The sequence below is a fragment of the Condylostylus longicornis genome, unplaced genomic scaffold, assembly GCF_029603195.1.
Source record: "Condylostylus longicornis isolate FDR11 unplaced genomic scaffold, ASM2960319v2 ptg000144l, whole genome shotgun sequence".
NCBI lineage: Eukaryota > Metazoa > Arthropoda > Insecta > Diptera > Dolichopodidae > Condylostylus > Condylostylus longicornis.
Genome location: NW_026578112.1, coordinates 236,661 through 260,979, shown reverse-complemented (window position 1 = coordinate 260,979; position 24,319 = coordinate 236,661). Strand labels below are relative to the sequence as shown.

The 24,319-nt window shown below is 23.8% G+C and overlaps 1 protein-coding gene across 1 annotated transcript in view; it reads left to right on the top strand.

Annotated features, from left to right (window-relative positions):
• The window catches only part of LOC129615675 (putative uncharacterized protein DDB_G0286901), a 54,878-nt gene extending 46,335 nt beyond the window's left edge, over positions 1-8,543 (top strand). The window contains exons 2-3 of the mRNA XM_055531000.1: positions 5,978-6,279; positions 6,370-8,543. Of these exons, the coding sequence (XP_055386975.1) occupies positions 5,978-6,279; positions 6,370-8,124 (2,057 nt within the window). The 3' untranslated portion in view covers positions 8,125-8,543. The remainder of the gene's footprint in view (positions 1-5,977; positions 6,280-6,369) is intronic.
• The last annotated feature ends 15,776 nt before the right edge of the window (positions 8,544-24,319 follow it).

Here is a 24,319-nt window from a genome sequence, read left to right as displayed (position 1 = left end):
ATTTGATGAAAATCGGATATATATAAACGCTTCCTTAGACTTTTTGGTTACTATCCAATTATCATCAAACAAAATTCATTAACAATATTTTATGTGTTTTATGATTCAAAAAAAATTCTTTAGAACTTACTGAAACCAGTTCATATTTGCATTAATACTAATATTTAAAAATAATCTCAATTGTTTGTCATTCTGTCTATGAATGAGTTTTGATCACTTATTTTTGCAATTAAATTCAAATCAAACTCTTACTTTTGAATTCTTCTCGTAACATTTATTAGCTTTAATATTGATTAAAGACTTTATAAAAAATAATTCGAATACCACCACAAATACGATTTAGGGAATTTATTTTTCTTATCATTCTTGTACCTGGCCCTTTAAATATACATTATTTGAAAATATAGAGTTTAATATAAAGCTACATACATGTATAAATAATAAAAATAAGCTATTAAATGTGAAAATTCAATTAAAATTGATTTTTAAATAAAAAATAAAGTAAATTTATGATTTTATATTTAAAATTTTTTATTTTTTAAGGAAATGCCCTTTTACTTTTTAAGTTTGAAAATATTCTTTAGTTATTCCTTAATACTAATTTTTGACAATTCTAAATAAGTATATTGCATTTGTGTACATATGTATGTATGTATACATATATTTATGTACATTAAAACAGAATTTATTATGTAAACTCTTTGTAATTTCAATTTATTTCAATATTTTTTTTAATACACGAAATAATACAAAATGAAGTTTAAAATAGAAAAAATAAAATTTTGTTTTCAGTGTAATTTACTTACTTTTTTGTTTGTAAGATGACCTTTGGGTGATAATTTTGAATTTTTCTTTTTTGTTTTTCTATAAGATTTTTAATATTTTGCACCATTTGCGGTGATTTTTCTTTCATATTTACATACATATACATATTTTATTTACATATGTATACATATGTATACATACTTACATATGTATACATTGTTAATATAATTATATTTATTTACATGTACTACACATGTTTTTTAAAATATAACAACAAAGCTAAATATTATTATAGTATTTTGAATAAAAAAATTATGTTTTTTATCAAAAATTGTATTTGTTTAAAAAAATGGGATATATTAATGCTGTAGAGACCAAATGTGCTTAAAAATTCTGTTTTGATTTCGAAATTAATATACACAGGGCTTGAATGCTCCGCCCTATACTTAAGTAAATGATTTTCAAATACTGATAAAAGACCATCATTCATATTCAGTTGTTAGTCCCATTAACTTGAGATGATTGGTTATTATTAAAAAGAATTTTGTGTTTCTGTAAAGAATTTCGAATTTCGGAATTGACTTTATTTGGAAAATTACAAGATTTTTGAGTGACAAACCATCACGTCAAGTGATATGACTAACAGAATAGATTTACAACAACTTGTTCACGTACATTAATTTTATGAAAAGCCATAGCGTGTAGGTGTGACATAAATCATAATTCTCTATAGATAATAATTGATCCCAATTTTAATTTACTTCTTAATCATCTTTAATTAAAATTTTTTTAATATTTTCATTTCATGATTTTGAATTTAATGCAGTCAATTTTTTCACATTTCTATAATTAACCATTTTTTAGATAAATAATTCGACATCATTGTTGTTTTGTATACAATTAGCTATAGGTACTTATTTTATATCTCGAAAAATTTGAAAATTTTTTTTTTTTTTTCTAAATTTCAATTAACACTATTATTATTTAAATTATTCTATTAAAAGCCTATTAATTATCAAAAACAAATATTAAGTACATAAAAAACTATTTATGCCTCACTTTTTAATTTTTACTTAAAAAAAAAAGTTGTACACTGTGTAAGTAAATTGCTATTATACACCGCAAAAAAAAATAAAAAACAGCTGTTTAGGGAAAAAAATATTTAACTTTTTTATTACCTTTAATTATACCATTGGTTATAATAGCAAAAAAAAAAATTATTTTTTGTATATTATAAGCTTATTATAGATAAAAAAAAATAATGTTTGAGTAAGATTAGAATTTTTTAGTTTTATTTTTAGTTTTTTGTTTATTTATTAGTTAATAACCGGTTACAAGCATATAGATTAGTTAATTAGCAGTTAATAAGCTAAATATTATAATATGACCAGTTATTATTAATATTGTTATATTGTACTAGACCGCTTTAGGAAAATGTAGTCATTTTTGTGTATATAACAGTATATAATTGCATTTTTGTAAACAATTAAAATTTTAAAGAGATTCTAATCAAACTATATACTTAAAACTTATTTAATATTTTAAAATTTTCTTAAAATCCCTAGAGGATGTTGAAATTTCACTGCTCATACTCTCTATTTCGCTCAAATCCTTTAATTGAACAAGAATTAAATATTAATTGATTTACGAATATTCTGGTTTTATTATTGGCATTTACAATATTTACATGATTTTTTAAAATCTTCTTAAAAAATTTTTAGTTCTTCTATATTCAAGTAATTTTTTAATGAGTATTTATTTTTTTTTTCAAAAACTCACTATAAATTAATAGTTATATTCCTCTTGTTTTTTATTGAAATTTAATTAACAAAATTGTTTATAATTTTATTTTAATTACTATAGTAACAAACTATGTATATAAGTAGTTAAAAAAATCATTTATAATAAAAAATACCAGTATTTCTAGAAATTGAGTACCTAACATGGTTACATGTTGTTAGTTTGTACTTATAGCAATTGATTAAAAATTATTAATAGCTATGAATTTTGAAATATGAGAAAATTTTGTTTCTATTCGGAATATTTTTCAGAAATTGTAACATAACTTAAGCAATTATACAGAAATTCTTTAGACCTAAAAATTAAGGTATATACTTATGTGTATGTTATAGGTTTGAGATAATAATTTACTTTTTTCTTTTGAAAACAAAAATAAAAAAATCCAATATTATTTTGGATTAAATATAAGTGGTATAATAAAATGATAACGAATTCCGAATTTATTTGCTATTGAGTACATGCTAAATGATAACAAGTTATTAAAAAAATTAGTAAAACAATTAAATTATTCTTCATATTAAGTATATAAATATAATAGAAATTTAATCATTTATGATTATGATATAAAAATAAGTTGAAGAAATTTCAATAAATAATTTGGCAGAATAAAAAATAAAATTGTTATTTTTTCGGGCATTAATCGTATAAATCAATTGATTTTAACTTATAATAATTACTTTTCGTATTCTCAATAGGTTTATGTGATATTTTGCAGAAATTGCGACTAATTTTACAAGTTATGTGTAAAAATAAATATTTTATTTAGGTGATATCAAAATTTTCTAAAATAATTTTTAATCATGGCTTCCCTATTGTTTATTTTCAATTTTTGCGCAGTAGAAAGTTTTTTCGAACAAATATATGTAACAGAATTTTCTGTAGCAAAAATACAAAACTGGTTAAGTCTGGATTAGTGTTATTTTGAGTGAATAAAATTTAAATATTTTAAAGAGATTTTTTTTTAACAAATTATTCCTAAGTAAGAGATTTTATATCTTTTTTTAACAGATTTACATAAATACTTTAAAATTAGTTCTTAAAATATTTTAAAAATTATATTCAAAACAGGAAAATAATTTGTAATATTGTGTGGGTGAAACTGTATATGAAATACATATTGATTAATAATTTTTTTTATAAGAGCCTTAAAAAAAAAATTTGAAAACACAATTTAATATACTTATGTTACAAATATGAGTCCATGTTCTTCATTTCACATGCACAATATTTTCTTAATCATTATAATCTTGCTTTAAAATCTTTAATATTCCAATAATACTTACGATATTTGAAAATTTTTTTTTTGTTTTTCTTAAATAAAATATTGAAAACGTATCTACCAAATAATTCTATACACAGATGTATGTACGTGTATGTATGAAAATTTTGATTACATATTTTGATTTTGTACTTAAATTAAATTCACCACACCTAAAATTATTCAAAAGAATGTTACAAATTATCCTATATACTTATGTGTAGAATATTTATGAATTCGTTTTTGTTAATATGAAAACAAAAAACGAGATCATCATCAAAAAAAAAAAAAAATTCGATAAGTACATATATTGGATTATTATTATTATGCATTATCCGTATATAAAATATTAAAAGAGAAAGAATAATAAAAATCAGTTTGAACCAGTTTACTTACATATATGTATACAAATTTACCTTATTTTCTTATACATACTTAGAACATTTCAATAAAATTAAATAAATTGAATGTGCTTACGAGTATTAATTTTATCTTGTCCTTTTTAATTGCTACTTTTGTTTTAGCGTTGCCACTGCCTTCTGCTTGGATCGAAATTCTTGTCGAGTTCTTGTAGAAAAATTAAAATTGATTTTTATATCTCCTCCATATTTATTGATATTTGGCGAAGACAATAAATTTACTTATTATGAATTTTACTAATGCAACATCATAGTTGTGAAATTAATAAGTATGTGCTTATTACACTAATAATTTAACTTAATGGAAATTTCTTCATGCAATTGCAGAACAGATGGATGACGTAATCAAAGGAACGAGTTAAAGGCAGAAAAATTAATTAAAAAATTTTTCTCCTCGAACTGGACCTACAGCTTTCTAGGCGGACGCTCTACCAACTGAGCTACAGAGGCATAATAAATTTACATTAAACTGATCTTTCAGCAACAAAACCAAGAATGAAACTGCAATGGACAGTACTTAAAATTTATTGTACACTTAGACAATAAGTACGCGCGTTTGTCTTTTTTATGAAAAATGTTCTCTTTTTCAAATCTTAACTTTAATTTTATGTGCCTGTTTCATTCTAAATTCTTATACTGCCAAATCGTTCTCTCCAAATATTTATTGTTTTTTCTTTTTTAATTGTAATAAATTCCGAATATTGTTGAATATTAATAATTTTTTTTCTTTTTGGTATTATTTTATGCCTTCAAAAATCCACTCCCATCTCAATATTTACATAAAAATTAATCTCTTACAATATACATAGATATTTCTATCTACGTACATACATATGTAATTATTATTTACACATTTTTATTCAAAACAAATATTTGCGAGCAATTAAGTTGATCTCTTTACACAAAGAGCAAATTTTAGGTGTTGTATTGCATATTTTGTACTTTATTAAAAGAGTATTGAGCGAAATTCCTAAAAGAAAATTTATTTTATTATTAATTTTTATTTTTTGTATTTTTATTAATAATTTTGTATTATAAAATTCGTGTTACGATCATAATTTAGTTTTTATTGTTCTAAATCTTACCGTCTTATTTTTAACTTGTTACTATTGTGAATGATGCACAAAAAAGAATTCAGAGCACTGGAATTTAAGAGAAATTCTCGAAAGAGATTCACTTATTCTTTGAAAGGGTAATTTTTTTTTAATAATTAAAATTTTAAGGTCACTCATTAATTGAGTAATTACAATGAGTTTAACTCCTAATTCTGTTATTTTTCCGAAAACTTAAAATATGTCTTCAAATTTTAGTTTGAATCTATTCTCACCATATTTAAACTGTGCATTATTACAGTTTCGTACTTAAATCTAAGTTAATACTTGCAAATTTTCTAAAACTTTTTTCAATATTTAGCAAAAATATCAACTAAATCGTTTATTTGGCGGAATTTTCTTGCTATTTATTATGTTTGTATTGTTAAATACATAGAAATTTTTAAATTATACTGAAAATGTGTTAAAATATTTAAAGAAAGGCGTAGATATTTATTATGCCGCAGCCATAATTATTCATCTAATATTTATTTTTCAAACAAAATAATTTCTTTTAACATTTTTTAAGTGAAAAAAAAAAATCTTTTAATCTATTTACATTTATTATTGAATATTATTAAAACATTTTAAAATTCATTCATAATTATAATTAACATTATTTTTTCTTTATTGATATTTTACAGGTGAAGGTTGTGTTGAAAAACCATTAAATACACTTTGGAGAAATTATTCACAAAATCATAAGCCCGATGTTATAATGCGTGTTCGAGTTTGTGCATCTGGTTTGAAAGCAACAACAAGACAACATGGTTTAACAGAATATTGGGCAAATCGTATAACACATTGTTGTTCCCCAAAGAATTATCCAAAAGTTTTTTGTTGGATTTATAGACATGAAGGTAGAAAATTAAAACATGAATTAAGATGTCATGCAATTTTATGTAGTAAAGAATCAATTGCACAAGAGATATGCAATACATTAAGAGTAAGTTTTTTTTTATTTTATATAATCTACTATAGTGTATTACGGTTTCCAGATAATTAATTTCATATTTTATTTATAATTTTTTTTTAGGAGAATCTCGATCGAGCTCTACATGATTTCAAAAGGGAAAAGATTCTTAAACAGAATGCACGTCTTAGTTTAGCTAATTCCGTATATGAAAATCCAAGTTTACCACGTAGAAAAATTCTTTTAAGTGTCGGTGGTAATAATTATCGTCCACCAATGGAACGTTCAAAATCAGCCCCAAAATTAATGGCAATTGAAGAAGCAATTGGTGAAGAAGAAGGTGAAGAAATTGAACAAACAAATGAACCAGAAATGCCATCATGCTGTCAAAAAGATTCATTATATCCAGCAATGACATTGGGACGTCGAAGATGTAGACGTGGACATTCAATACGTCGTACTGGTAAAGCATATAAAATATCATTTGGTGATAATGGAAAAATGATAAATTTATCAAATAATAACTGTTTAGATGTGATTGGTGATAGAACAAAAGACTTAGTAATGAATAATGATGATAAGAAAACATTGGATAATGAAGTATACTTAAGAAGATATTGTCATAATGAAAATAATAATGATGATCATAATAATGCAATTAAATCAAAATCAACAACTAGTCTTGGTTCAGATGATGATGATTTAGAAAAATTATTAAGTCACAATAATTATGATACATCATCTCCGCTGGCTGGAGAACTTTTATCATATTTCGATATGAAATTGAATGCAAAAACATCTAGTTTAACTGATTTATCTGAGAGTATCAATAATGATGATAACGATGATAATTTACCAAATAATTATATTAATAATAATGATAATAGTAATGGTAACAATACATCAGATGATCAAATATTATATGAAGCATCATTAACAACAGATCCATGTCCAAGACCAAGAGCTACATTAAGTTTAGAAAATTTAGATAATTGTTGTGATGGTTGTGAAAGTGATTGTAATATTCATATTGATTTCGATGATGAAGAAGATGAATTATATTATCGGCAAACAGCTATTCTTAATTTATTACATAGAAATTCAATGCGTAAATTAGCAAATTTATCAATGAGTAGTGATGATAGCGGTGATAGTATTGAAAAATCAAATCATAATCATCACCATCATCATCATCATCACCGTCATCAACAACACAATATGGATAGCGATGAAGGTTCAATATCAAGTGGTTGTGAAACTGCAAGTACAGTTACTGCTAATTGTGAAGATACATCATTAAAATATATTAATGATGATAAACAACAAATTACTAATACATCAGATGAATTAACAATTAATAATAAGAGTAACAGCAATAATAGTAACAATAACAGTAATAATCAAATACAAGATTCACTTTCAAATGATAATAAAATTACTGAAGTAAAAATAAGTAACAAAACATTAACATTTATGAGAGCAAATCATTTAAAATCACCAAAATTTATAAACAATCATTATTCAAATGATTGTAATGGAACAAATATTATGAAGGGGCAAACAAATAATCAAATTTCTAATTATCATTCAAGAAAGAATTTTTCATCTAGGAAATTAATGACTGCAAATACAACAACAACAACAACAACAACAGCAACAACAAACGGAAATGGTGATATTTCAGATTCAGAATTTAGTGATGAATCCGGTTATGTAGAATTTCAAGATCAAATTATACCAAAAAGGAAATCTGAAAATGAATATCATCATAATCAGCATTTATCATTATCAACATCATCAACATCATCATCAACAGCATCAATGATAACAACAACAAATCAATATACTAATAATAATAGTAGTAATAAAAAAAATTAATGGTTTAATTCACTAAATTAAGAAAAAAAGAAACAAAACTCAGGAAAATTTTCAACCAAAATCTTGGTTGTTTTGTTTTTTTTTTTTTTTTTTTGCAGCTTCAAAACCAAAAATAACTAATATTTTATTATTAATTATTTTTTGAGGTTATTGATTGTTTATTTTTTATTTTTTATCTTTTTTTTTTTTTCATATTTTTTGTTTAATTTTTATTAATATTAATTTGAAATTTTAATAATTATTGTGCATTGATAGTCATTTCAAAATATTATTTTTTTATTATATTATCAAGGAATATAATATGTATAAAATAAATGAATGCATTCAAAGAGAATTAGATTTTAATTATTAAACTATAATTTATAGAAATTGAAGAAAAAAATGATAAAGAAAATCAAAACTAAAGAAGTCATAATTATGAAACAAGTTCAAAAACGAATATTTTAAATAATAATAAAATAAATGAAACAAATTCTATTCATTGTATTAGGAAATATAGTAAAAAATATGAATAATATTAATAATTGTGCTAAATTTACAAAATATGAACAAAATTTTATTATAAAAATATGAAAAATCATACTAATTTTGATAATTCAATTCAAGATTTTAAAAAAAAATTTTAAGTATTAAGAAAATACTTACTCTCTGTTTCGTTTTGTAAATAAATAAAACTAAAATGCATTAATAACAAATGTATAATATTAATAATTGTACTATGTAAGTATTAGATATTGTAGGTTTATTGAAAATAATTACAAAAAATATTAAAACAAATAAGAAATTACATAAATATAAAGAAAAATTTCCTAGTTAAAAAAAAAAATACCTATAAAATTGTACCTTTAAAATAAGATCATAAATTCTTATACGTTATAATAGAAATTTTATAAATATTTTAAGAATAATTATATGAAATTATTGAAAAAAAAAAAACCCTACAAATATTACATAAATTTAATGAAATTTTTAAATGTATAGAAAAGGTATAACATAAAATTAGTTTTTAAAAATAAAAATTGGAAAAAAAAATAAAGAGTTTTACTTATTATTTACTCAAATATCGTAATTAACTTAAATACAGAACTGTAAATCAGAGTCAAAGATGGCTCAATCTTATCAAACTCAAAATTAGTTAATATTAGATTTTTGGTAAAGAAAACTGAAATTTATTCATGAGCTTCCTGTCTTAAATCTTACTTAAGTCTTCTTAAGTCTTATCTTAACTTAAATCTTCTTAAGTCTTATATTTACACTTTGTTTAATTATCTAAAAATTGAATGAGCGACACTTTGTACCACACTAATACGCAATATCTTAAAAATCATTATTTATTTAATCAAAATTAAAAATATTGCTCATTTTAAAATTATTCAATAATTTGATTGTCCAAAATTTATTGGTACTTTCATACTGTAGTTAGATTTTTATAAATTTTTTTTTAAATTTCGCTCTAAAATTGTTATTCATTTAGAAGATAAATTTTAATTATGCCCATAAATCTTTTTATTAATTTTTGTAAAACTATTTTTGTTTTTTTGAAATATCATGTACATATTATTTACAATAATTATAAAGAATCCCAAAGGCACTTACAGAAATATGAGTTAATGTAAAAGACGATGGGAACAAAACTCAAACTCATGACTACCATTAAATTACTTTTAATTGATTTTAATTTTAACAGAAGCAATATAATTAAAAATAGATTTTTTAAAATATCCTGAATGTATGCAAATTTTTATTTTAATTCATTCAGTTCATTTAATTCTCATTTTAGCGACATCTGTGGATTGAATTATTTTATTTAATTTTAATTTAATTAAAATCCTAAATTTATGCAATCAGTTCAATATTATCAGATGAAAATTTTGTGTATTTTTAATTTTTGGAATTGTGTTAGAGACATCTAGATTTCGAAAGTGAAATAAGCAAACGAAACGGTAAAGAAAATCGTAAATCCTAATTTTATGCAATATTTTCAAATATTTAATTTTAATTTTTTTTTTTTGGGTAGTTCTATCGTATTTTTTTTATTTTTCTGATTTTTATGTTAATTATGCCCTGTGCAATGACATTAGACTTTATGGCAAAACAGTACTATGTTTTTCACTATGCTTTAGTGTGACACACGGTATTAATTCAATAACAGAGAATAACATTTGCATTAATTTTAAAAACAATTATTTTCATATTGCATTCGAGTTTTTAACTTAAATATTTTAAAATTCTTCAGATTATTGAGAAGTACTATATTCATCTTTTTCACCAATGTTACTGTTTTAGTACTATCACTGTTGCTCACATTGCAAAATTAAAATTAATTTCAAATTTCACCGCAATTGTGATTCTATATTTTTAATAACTAAATTTATTTATTCAATAATTGTTTGATTCTTACACTTAAGATAAATTTAATTCTATTGAGGAAAATTTAATATAAATTATGCAATTATGGTTGTGTTTGTCACCCATTGTGTTTGTGTTTGTTTGCTTGTAAAATCATAAATTCATTTCCAATATTTTAATCTTAACACCTTCGGCTGTGAATTCAATACAATATTTTCTTATTTCAAATAAAATTATAAAATTTTGATATTTTTATTAAAAATTCATATTCTAAGTCATTCTTTATATACGAGTACGTACTTGTATGTAAATATTCCTTTCTTTTTCCATAATAATTTTTGGCTTCCATAAAATTTAAATTTAAATCTCTCAATTTATGATTACACAAAATCATTATAGAAAAAAAAGCAAGAAAAACTAAAGAGTTTTGCTCCCAAATAATGAATATTTTCTTTCATTTTCTTTCTCTTCAATTCAATTTGAAAACATAACCAAAAATCAAATCTCATAAAATATGACTCTCTATAATATATATGTATGTATATATACTATATGTATATGTACATATGTTGAATGATTGCATTTTATTCGACTATAAAACTCAATTACAAGATTGTGAAGGCGTCTTTATTTAAAAGAGCAAATATTATACAGGCGTATATTATTATGCTATTAAAACACTATACATTTTTTTATTTTACTTTTACAATATCTACCCGTATACTCACTTGTACACCTATAGGATTCTCACCTATAGAAATAGGCACAAATTTATTTGTACATGGTCTACACAAAATATAATATGTACGTGTAAGTATGAGTAGACTGAGCTTAAAAAAAATTTTTAATTTTTTACAGATTTTCTTTTCTACTTCTTTTTTTTTATTTTATGTATCAAAAGTCAGTAAAGAATTTTAACTTCTTACAATATGCTTCTCGTTGTTTTGATGATCGTCAAAAATTTTGTTATTTGTTTTCATTGTACGGTTAATCTAAAATCGTGGCGAGTTTAATCTACCATACAATAAAAAAAAAAAAATATTCGTATAATATTCGCATATATCGGAGGAGTTGGAAGGAATCTTAATAATGCCAATGCTATGCGGATTGTATACAGAAGAGTAAAAGATATAAGCATGCTAGTGCTTTAACATACTTTTATTGTTATTATTGGTGATGGTCGTAATATTTATGTTTTTTCTTTTGTTTTAAAATTTTTTACTTTTTTTTTTTTATTGCCATTTTCTTACAGTCCCAATAAATACCAAAGTAAAGAGGAAAAGCATTTTCCATTTGGCAAAATGAGGGAAAACAAAGCATTTAGAATTTTTTTTTTTTATGCTTTTCTTATATTTTTTTGTTCATCATTAAGATGGAAAACTAAAAATAGAAGAAAAACAACAGCAGCAAAGCAGTTGAACAAGAACGTAAATGGCTGACGACGACTATGTCGGTCGTTTAAGATTTTAATCTTCTTGTGTTAAAGAAGTGATAAAGAATGAAAATAAAAAGAAAAATTTAACAAAAAAAACAATCTGATGTGGTCAGCACATAGCCGACTCCAAAGTTAATTTTCTGGTTTTTTGAAAATTTTAAACAAGATAGTGATAAGATAAGTGCTTTAAACCCTTGTTTCAAATTTTAAGGACGTTATTAAGCTTTTAATTAAAATACCTTGAAAAATTGATATTTCCTTCTTAGAACAGGTTCACTTTATACTATTTGAGTTCCATGAAAAATTTCTGAGTAAGTTCCAATTAGTTCCTCAAATATGGTATTGTAAAATCAGTCCCTATAGTAAAAGTTCGACTTCGAAAACCTAATACTTCCCAAAAAAAAATTTTACTTTAAAAATTTACTTTGAATAATTTTGAATTGAATATTTTCTTAAAAATTGTCAAAAATGAAAAAATATGGTAAAAAGTTCCGGGGACATAAAATATTCTAACACAGTTGATCAATTCTTGTCATAACCAAAAGTAAAATTTTTATTGTAATCGGTTTAACCGAAGTCAGTTCAGTCGAAATCAGTGCCGAATCTTTCATAAATATGCAAATTAAGCATTTACAATAGACGCCGAAAAATGGGGGCGGAATTTAAAACTTACGAGTATAATAAAAAAATTAATAATTTTTTCCACTTTTCTCTTTATTTATAGCAAACCTTGACAAGATGTGCCTATACAAACATTACTAAATGTTTACCGGGCCTTGGTTGAAATCGAGATATTATATGAGTGCATTTCATAGACAGACTGATCGAAGCAGCGGTGCAACAAAACGACATCTCTCTAAAAATAATTTTATTTACGCTTTCCTATTATGTAGTGGACATGCGAAATTTGATGCCATCACAACACCTCCCTTATTGTATACAATGCGGACGTGTTGAAAAGTGTTGTTTTTTTCTTTGTATATTTTAAAATCATTAAAGTGAGTTTTGTTACATCGCACATACAAAGATTTAGGTATGATGGTCAAGGCTTGTTATTGATTCAAAAATAAGCGAAATCAGTTTTTTTTTTTTGTTTTATTTTTATTTCATATTAAAGAACTTTACTTGTATATTTAAAACTTTGTATACAAGAAACGTACACTTTATTTTCATAGGTAGGTATGTGTGTATGTTTAATATGAATATATGTATAAGAAGTCGACCCAGTTCTAAAATTTGTTTGTTTTCTTTTACTGTTTTGCTCATTTTCATGACATCAATATCATTAAAATAATGATTACAATTTGATTCAACACCGCTAGATATTTATCTTTTCGACGTTTTATTTGTTTTTTGTTTGTCTACATATACATACATTTTGATAGTTAGTCTATGTACTTATGAGCATGTTAATAATTATAATTATATTTATATAAATTGCATAATATATTTTTATATACTTAGTGATTTTTATTTAAATTAGCTAGATATTGCTTTGATTGCTTGTTTTTTTGTTAATATTCAGGAAGAAATTTAATTTTTAAATATCTTAAAATATTGCCGTTACGTTTTATATGCTATAACTAGTTTTAGTATTTTCTAGAAATTAATTTATTATAAATTTAGAATAAATTTCTAATTTACATACTTAAATAAAAGCTATTCATTATTCTTAATTCAAATTTATTTTATTGGGTACAATAGCAATTATTTTACACCAAGTAACTATATTAAAGAAAATATTGCATACTTTTAGGATGAAAATAATATTCATAATTTTATAGCCTTAAATATTGTATTAAAATAATTTTCGTAAATAATATTAGTAAATATTCTTATTAAATTTATGTAAAATATATTTAAAATGGTACATACTCACATATACAGGGTGTGTCACTAATCAATATATGTAATTATAGCTTTTTAAAATCAATAAAAAATTAAACAAGAGTGGCAATTTATTTGAATTTCTACGTTTTACTATAATTCCTTAAAATTCATGACATCGAAATGGTTCTTGTACTATATCTCCTGTACTATGCCTGATTTTTTAATATTTAGTGGCCTAAATTAAAGCTTAAGCTTCTGTGCAAAGTTCTGTAAAAAAAAATCAAAATTACAAAAAAATTTTGTACGAATTTATCGGGTTAGAGAAAACTAAAAAACCAAAAAATGAAAAAACTAAATATTTTTTTTTATAGTTCGCATGCTTGGTATTCCGAAAAAAAAACATAAAATTAGAAATAAAATAATATGTTGTTTTAAAGCCTTGTATTAGCCCTTTCAAAAACTGTTTACTTCAAGCTTATATCTTTTTCACAGAGGAAGTTACAAGCAAAGACACTTTGACAAGTAAAAATTTCGTGAAAATTCTTTTAAAATCGCTGATCTTCGGAAAGTGTTTCGGAAATGAGATTTGACACCTAGTTCTTAACAAAAATTTTACTCATTTTTTATGCCTTAAATGATGGTATATGTCATATATCATCGTTTACTGAATAACACTCTCTCTGGGGTGTTTGTAATAAGAAGATAAATTATTATACGTGTATAACGGAAAAGAGAGGAAAAATAGCCTACAACTACTTTAAAATAGATTCTTAATAGTTCAGTTGGTATAGCGTCCGCTTAGAATGAGGTAGGATACTCGTTCAAGTACAATTCGAGGAGAAAAATTTTTTAATTTTTTTCTCTTCAACTCGGTCCTTTGTTTACGTCATCCAACTGGTCTGCTGTTGTATTTCCATTAACAGTTAATAATAAATCGTAATTCTAATTATTTTTTCAAATTTTAACAAAATAACTAGTTTTTCTGAATATTTCAGTTATTCACTATGGTGAAATTGTTCAGTAAAATTATTACTTCTCTTAAAAGATGCAGTATTATATAAAGAATTAGAAAAAAAAAAATTGAGCACAATCATAGACAAAACTTCAATCAATTCTTGAATGTCATTTAAAAATTAGAACAACTTTTCCGTAGTGATTCTCAAATAGAAGAAATAAATAAATTTTTATTTATGAACAAAATTCATTTCTTTTTCTCTGTTTCTCTTAAAATATCCTATAGTTTCTATGTAGAAAAAAAAATCAATTATGCATTCTTGTTTTTCTTCGTTTCCATGTAACACTGAAAAACTGGTGATTATTAACACAAAAGTCAAATACCCATTATAAATAACAAAAAGATGTTTAAGAATATTTTTTAATATTAAACGAAGAAAAATAAAAAGCACAACAATTAACAATGATGGTCATTAAAAGCAATGTATAGGTACTATAAGAATTTAAAAGAAAAAAAAAAGTGAAGATAGACTAAAAGTGGGTCCCTTGTATTTTGATTTTAATTTTCTCATTTTGTTCTTTTTCTTAAATAATGAATAATTTATAGGTATAAATTTAATTTAGAATACAAAGAATATTTTTAACATCAATAAAATACCAGCTGTTTTAGGTTACCCATAGAAAATTTACATAGAAATTCTCTATGCATAAATATTTTTTTACCTTCAAAACTAAAAACCTTGAAACATTTAGTCCTAAATCTTATGGAAAAGTTATTGTTAATCTCTATTAATTTTTCAATTTTTTTTTTATAATTGAAAATTGAGGGCGGTCATATAATATTTATGCTAAAAATAGGAAATGAAAATGTTGATGGTTTTATATCAAATATTTTATAATTGATGTCTAATTATGTAATTTTGTATTTACATGAATTGAAACTAGGTTTGTTTAATTGTTGCTAAACAATATGAAATTGTAAATTGAGTATACAGCACGAGTCATAGTGGAATGATTTGACACAATTTCCCCCTAGTGTCTCTTTGATCTATTATTCTTCTCTCTCTATAGCCGAACGAACTGATCTTATATACTATATGTGGACAGGCAGAATACATACTTAAATTATCAGCCCAATATTATGTAAATGCAACGTCTTAAGTGTCTATACTCTAATTTTAATGCATTCATATAAAATTTTTGTATAAATTTCAAAGAAAAAATTTATTTTTTCGTATTCATATAAGCATAAAAATATTTCTTTTATAAAACGTCATTTTTTAGAGCATTTAGAGATGAAATCATAGCAAAGTTTTTGTCTTATCTTTTATTATGATTCTTGTTGTTGGTTTTTTTTTTGTTTTTGTTAAGTAAAGAATAAGTACATGCAATTTCCTAAACTTGAACTTCTTTTAAAACAAAAGATATTAATTGTGTGTCATTTCAGTGATTTACAGTTAAACTGTTTGAATTGGCTTTGTTCTATACAGAATAATCTATTCAAAAATCTATTCAAAAAAAAGTATCATAATGGAAAATTTAGACCAGCATTTGTAAACAAAAAACAAACAAAAAAAAAAACAATGAAACTTTTAATGCCACTTCCACCTTTTTCATTTTACTTCTTTTGATTTGTTTTCTGTTTACCGCTTGTATTGTATAACGTATGGGAAGTATTGTAATTGTAAGGTCTACAAAATGTCATGTTTTCTATGGCAACGCGTTTCTTTATGCTGTTGTAAAGAAACTGATTTCAGATTGATATCAGTATCTTGTTCGGTTGATCTATTGATCCTAACTGAACACTAAGGTATTTGAATTTTAGGAGGAATGGGATTAATACTTACTTGAGTTCTTTTTTAGAAAACTCAAAATGGTATCTTTATGAGTTAAGTGAATTTATTCACTTTTTTGGTTGAATTAAGTCTCAAACGTGGATTCATGTTCTTAACTCCATTTTTCAAATATATGGAGTTTTTTTGTGAATTCACTTTTCTGATCATCTTTAAGATAATCAACATATTACTAATTACTAATACAATGTGCAGTCTTTTCATCTTTATAATTAATTTCTTATTTATCCAACTATTCTGCAATAATTGTATAAAAGAAATTCCTTTGGTTATTCTCATAATCAATGTAGTTTTTAGATATCCGACCAGTCTAGTATGTAGCCAACTAATATAATATGACGATTCAAAAACTTTTGGCTAAACTCATAAAAATTGATTTATTAAAATTTTTATTAAAAAAAAAATACGCAATGCAGTCGATTATACGCTGCTCACATCAGATTTTTTTTCATTCTGCACACAAAAGAAAAATATGCAATTTTTTCAAATTGTTTTTCGTACTAAGGGATTGTCGAGAGTTTAAAAATTTAAGAGTTTAGTCAAAATATACAAGTATGAAATTTAGTTTACAAATGTGTTATATTGACAGCTGTTTAGGCTATACTTGCTGTAATTGGCATTAAAAATCTTCAAGCTTTCTCAAAATGTTTTATCAAAGTTACGAACCATCCATTTTAACATTGTTTTGCTAACATTTATTAGCCCAAGAATATTCTAGTTTACAAATTTCATCTTGAGGCGTTAGATCCTCAGGAAAACTTATTTAAATATTTTAAATTTTATTGAATCCTTTTCGATTATTTATTTTTCAATTATTTCATAGGAATAACTCTTGGTTTTTTAGTTGAAATATTTTGAATACAAAATTGTCAAAATTAAAGTGTTCTATACTCACAGTACGGGTATATAGAAAGTATATCTTGTGAATAAAATCGGTGTCGAATATGCCAAAAATTTTAATTAGCTCAATCAGTTTTAGCATTTAATTTTTTATAGGTAAAAAAATCTACACACTAAATGAGAATAATGTTAATAATTTTAGAAATAAAAGATGAAAAAAAAAATTGTGTCAAAATATTCATGTTTATAACAATGTCTCTTGAATTTATCGTCATCTCATATACAACATTGTATTTGCATGTACACGGAGAGAGAGAGAAAAAAATAGTACATTTTTTATTTATCTCCCAACATCTTTTATTTAATTTAAGCTTTCCTGTGCACATTTATTTGAATTTTTTGCTCTCTGGTTTCACAAACTTTTGTAAACACATAATGATAGTCAATATTGAAGAAACGCTATGAATGAACTAAAAATTTAGTACTACTTACATATATACTTGTATATACAAATACTCACAGTTACTACCATTCCAAAATAAAATATCAATTTACTATAAGAACCGTTTTTTATTATAGTTTTTTTTTTCAAATATTCATTGAATCTCTAATATCTGTGGGTCATTACTGCTTCACGACATTATATGATAAGATTAATGTGCCTTTTTTTTTACATTTAATAAATAAAATAAAAAACAATTTGAAAAACAAATTGTGTGCAATTCTCCCGATCAGTCAATAATTTTCGTTTTTGAAAACAAATATGGAGATACCGTTTACATATTGTTTATATAGGCTACACATTGACGTCTACCGCATATTTATGCAGGAAATTAATAATTGTTAAATTAAAAAAATTAAGTATAAAATTTTTCAGAAATTAGTATCACTAACAGCAAAATTGAGCCGAAATCGGAGTTTTAAAGTTTTCCAAATAACAACATTGTCAAAATTAATGGAACCATACAATCGAATCCTAAATACTATATTATTAACTGGTAGTAATAGAATTGAAGCAATGAAATTTTAAAGTTTTATAAAAAATGTTATATTTAATTCACAATAGAGAGAGCATATTATTAATCTGGAATTCACAATAGAGGAATAATATTGAATGGTTTTCTACAATGTAAAGCGGGAAAATAAAAAAATGGGTAAATTTGAAAAAATGTAAAATTTAAAATTTGTAAAAAAAAAACTAACAACAAAATTACGCTATTATTTTTAATCGTGAAATTCGCGCGCTTTTAAACCGCAATATATAGAGGAACTCAGCAGTATACTCATACACGTTGTTCTAATATGCATGCCGCTGTTTTATTTTATTATTTTTTTTTTTGTAGTTCTGCAGGCTTTCCTGTTTAATTTTTTATTTTTGAGTTTTATTTCTTTTGACGATACTGAAGTATTATACAAAACTTCATTTTTGTTAAGAGTTACGACTTTTCATATCTAAGCTATTTCTGAATAAAAATAAGAAAAGGAAAAAGAGAAACACAACAGGAGAATAACAACAATAACAACAATCGAATTAAACATCTGCAAAAACGTGATATTTGATGAGATTCTGTTGTTATTGGTACAGGAATGGGTGGTAGGTGGTGCTTTTTTTTGTTCTTGTAGTTTTATTATTATTTATATTTTTGTTTTTTTTGTTTTTTTTTGAAAAAAATATGATTTATTACTTATTCAAATTTCAAATCGAGTTTGTAATACTAGCCGACTAGCTATCATAGTTTTTTTAATATATTGTCAAGAATTTGTTGAAATTTACGTGTAATATGCTATATGTATGACTTATACAAGAATCTACATATGTATGTACATATGAGTATGATGAAAATTTAAAAATTTTAAAATGTAAAGGAGGTGATAATAATCAATATGTATGCATAAATTTAAGATATACACACATAAATGAATGTGTATAATTTTTTTTGTATTTAATTTTAAAATATTAATGTTAAAATATAATAAATTTAAATTGTATGTGATATAGGTGAATATAGGTGCAAAATTTACATATTGTTTAAGTTATGCATATATTGAGAATAATGTTTAAGAAATAATATTATAAGAAAGTTCGGAATTTTCAATTTTAGTTATATTAAACGCATTCAAATGTATAGTCTCTGATCTCTTTGGTTTGATAGTTTGATATGTGCAAGTCTCGCTGTTGTATGCATTATAAATTATCAATTATTGTTCCAATGGATAAGTAATTAAAAAAATGTTTGGAAAAAAATAGGATCTTTGCAGCAATGCGGATTATAAAATTTTATCTTGAATTGCATATGTACAGATATCCAAGTTTGAATTCAGAACAATTTTATTAGGATGAAGAAAACTACTCACAATATTATAGGAATTGAATCTGAAACTATGGAGTGAATTCGAGTCTAAACTATTTGGAGTGAAATTTCCTCGAAATAAGTTGCAAAATTTTCAATCAACGCCTCCCGTTGGTAATTTTTTCTACTAATGGAAACAGGGAATTTATCATTTACATCTAATAAATTCAGCCTATTTAATTTTTTGAAATGATAATTTTCGGGAATAAAAATTTTGAATAGGCAAACACTGCGGTGTTACCCGTAAATATTAAGGATTAATTTTTATAACTTAACATTAAATTTAATTACAATTTACTGTAAAAATTTTGGAATCTATTAAATTTTTTTTTTATTTGATATTTTATTTCAATTCATAATAACATATTTAATGTTAAAAAAAAACAAAAACAATTTTTTTTACTTATCTTGTAACTGCTAAACTTTAACGGTATAACCTCAAAATAATAAGTATGTACACTTGTACATAATGCAAATCCGATACAAAACAAAGCTAATCGGTTTTTCATTCTTTTATTGCCATTTTGTTTTTTTTTTGTGATTAAATGTCTCTCATTACAGGCCAAAATAGCAACAATGAATAATTTTACATCTACTATAGCAAAAATATCTCTTACAAATCATCGCACACCCTTCTTCTTCTTGTTCTTAAATTTCTTCTTTGCCTTTTTTTTCTATTTTGCTTTTTTCTAACTTTGACTCTATTGTTAAATTGTTAAATACCTGATTGGCTGTGAAGTTTTAAAGTAATTGGATAAGACGCGAAAAACAATATGGAAATTAAAATCTTCCAAAACAAAAGGAAACATAGAAAAATATGGAAAAAAAAAATTAAATATTTTTTGAATAAAACATAGCGCATAAAAAAAATTGTTAAAAAATTCATTTAAAAAGCAAACAAAATATTCGCGCAAATATAAGAGAAGACAAAAATCATAAGAAAAATCTCATGCAACAAACGTAGCATAGTTTTCTTGAAAAAAGAAAAAAAAAAAAAATTACTTTAAAAGAAAATCTGCCAAAACATTTTGGAATGCATGAAGAGGCCAAGTTTAAGGTTTTGTGAGGTCAAATGGAAATTTAGCTCTCATTGAATCGTTCCAAAACGAAAACAAAGCAAACTAAAAAACAAAAAAAAATTAAAAAGTCTGTTGTTCAGTAAAATGCAAAAAACAAAAAAAAAAATATTTTTTTTTTTGAAATTTTTTCTTTTATTAATAAAATATTTTATTTGGTAACAAAAATATTCAAAATAATATTTTACGTTTATAATATTTAAAATACCTTGCTGTACAATTTCGAAATTTAATTTCCCAGATTTTAAATCGGGAATTAAAATCATTTTGTCTGTATTGGAAAATATTTTAATTAAATATTTTGATTTCATCTTACAAAAGCACTGATTCTCTTCCAAAATTTTCACATACATAAGTTGAAGTATCATCGGCTCATACAGTATCATAGAGTCAGAACGATCTAACTGAAAAAATTGAGATTTAAGTGAAATTCATTTGAAACTTTTAAATATTGCATTTGAGTTGAATTTTTGAATAAGTTCTTTTGAAACTAATAAAACTACTCAAATGAAAATGGTTACTTTTACCGGGATCTAATTTTGACATAAAGTAAAATAATTTAATTTGAAAATATTGGTCTCCAATAATAAACAGGGATGGGGAGAAAATTGAATTATTGCGTTGCAGAAATTGAACGAACGTCTGAAAAGCATGTTTTCCAAGAGAGAAATCAAAACAAATTTCTTTTTTTTATAAAATTTTTTCTCATCTCCGAAACGAAAAATGAGTGTCTTTTGAAATTAATTTGAGAATTTTATTGTTTTCTTAATTGAGAATTCTTTTGAGAAGGTATTCGACTATTCGTGTTGAATAACCTATTGCAATTTTGAAAATTTTCATTTTAGAACACCTTTTAAGTATTATCTTATAGTTGTACCGAATAAATTTAACCAAACCAAATAAATTTATTATTTTATTTTATGCTTACTCCATATTACTTATACAGCCGTTTAAGTTTTTAAACTCTTATTTTATTGTATGTCAATTACAATTTGGTTTTAAAATCAGAAAAAAAAAACAAAAATTAAAATAAAAAAAGTGTTTTTTTTTTGTTTGCTTTTTCTTTTTCTTATTATATTTGAAATTTTTGATTTATATTTTAAAATTCATGAACTGGATAAGATGAGAGATGAAAAGGTTTTGATGTAATAAATCAAATGATGCACTTTTGCTTACAACAAAAATAACAATAATAACCAAAGAAGAAAAGAAGAAAATCTTTGAATAATAAAGTTCCCTAAAGTATTATTAACTTATCAATAAGGCGATTAAATTAAAAATGTTCCTCATTTATATTTGATTATTAAAACGAGAGAAAACTGGGAAAAAAAAGGAAATATTTTGTTCTCTTAAAATATTTTTAAAAATTATTGATGATATATTGAAGTTTTCCCGGTGGATTTTTTCTTCCTTTTTTGCTATTTTATTTGTTTTTTATTTTTTTCGTAATTCTATATGACATAATTAGGTCAGTGTTTTGACGGTCACGGATATCATATAAATCATCAACTATTTTCATTATTATATAGACATTTAAGATTAAAATAAATCAATAAGTAAAAGATATAATTATTAACGGAAAGGGTTTCCGAAAATTTTCGGAAAAATTATTTTTTTCGTAAGTAATTTTAAAATTGCATGTATGCATGTGTATGTAGACTTTTTGCCAAAAAAAAATATCCCTTGCAATGCATTTTATTTATAAACGCAAACAAATATTTAAATTTAGTACTTATTCTATCAAGAACAAGAAAGATATTAATAAAATGCAGGTCTTCACAAATAAATGCTTCCGCGTCATATGCCGAATATTCTGGCCCAACAGAATAAAAAACAGCGACCTATGGGACCTATGCAAAGAGGACCCAATAGAAAACCAAATAAGAAAAAAAAAATATATATGGGTAGGTCACATACTTAGGAGGCCAGAACAATCAAAGCAGGCATTGGAATGGAATCCCCAGGGTAGGAGAAACATCGGCAGGCCTAAGAATACATGGCGAAGAACAATAGAAAAAGAAATAACAGCTGCAGGCAAGACTTGGGCGCAAATAAAATCTATCGCCCAAAATAGAGAGAGATGGAGATGTTAAAGCAATTTCAAAATACGTACTTGGTTTTTAATAAAACGATATTATACATTGGCAATAGTAAAATGTGTATACGCATGTAGTGCAATACATGCGTAATGTGTATCCTCATTGCATACTTTTAGGATGACGAAAATAAAAGCATCATAAAAAATACTCGGGAAGTTGAATTAGTCAACAGGTGTGTATGGATCTAAAACTGCTTTTATAGATATTTGATTGCAGTTTAAAAAAAAAACGAGTGGTCGAAAATCGAAACTTCAATAAATTTAAACGACCTTAAATTGCAATAGAATACTTTACAAAATTTATAACTGAAATATTTTGAACTTTTAGAATTAACAGCCTAAGAGGAGAATTTATAAATAGCTAATTTGTCATTTCGATACGTTTGTCTATTTTAATATAACAATTTCGTTAGGTATAACTAATTAAAGTTAATGATTATTAAAATTTTTTTATTTTCAACTCAAATGTAGCTTTCACAATATTCATAATTCATACCGGCAAATTAAAATTTCACAAAATGAAGTTCAAAAGGTAATTTGGTAGCTTAAAATTTTTTAGAAAAATTACTTGAAACAAAAATGTTGTTCTTTACATAACAATGTCTAAAAATGTATTTATAGTTTAAGAAAACAATAAATTTTGCCTGTGTGCACAAAATTAATTTTGAATAATGACCCGATTAAAAAACCGAATATTTTAATTTTTAAACAATTTAATCAACAAAGTGATCATAAGGTGGAAATTTCTTATTTTTAATTTTTAAATATTTTTTAATTTTGCAGAATAAATTTTTCAAAATTTTTAAATTTTCGGAAAATTTTTATGCATTAAATGAAATCATTCATCTGTAAAATATTTTTCAAATTTTTTTCACAAATTTTTTCATATAATTTAATAGCAAAAACAAAAAAAAAATCTCTAATATCGAAAATCATTATTAAAGCATCAAATTATTTAAGGCAATTTCTTATCAAATCTTCCTTGCATTTAAATTAACAGTACAATCTTTTAAGTTAAAGAACAATTTGATTAATTTTTCGTCTTTTCATTCTCAATATTTTAAAGTTGTTCATTAGTGTATGTTTTACAAAATATGACTTTCAAGTTTTTACATTTTATTATGATAATAAAAAAAAATTTTGAAGATAATTTAAATTTTATCTGTAGATAATGTCAATTATTATCCTGTTAAAAATAAATTAATGTAAGCTTAATTGATGAAGAGATGAAAAACAAAATTTTTTTTATTCTGGCTATATTTAATTTTGTTTTCGTTGTTGAAAAATTTATAAACCCTAATAGGTTCATCACCTTTTAAATTAAAAATTTTTCATTTTACTTCAATCTAAAAGCAATAAAGAGAACAAATATGAATTCAATTGAAAGGTTTGTAAAAAAGCACATTTCA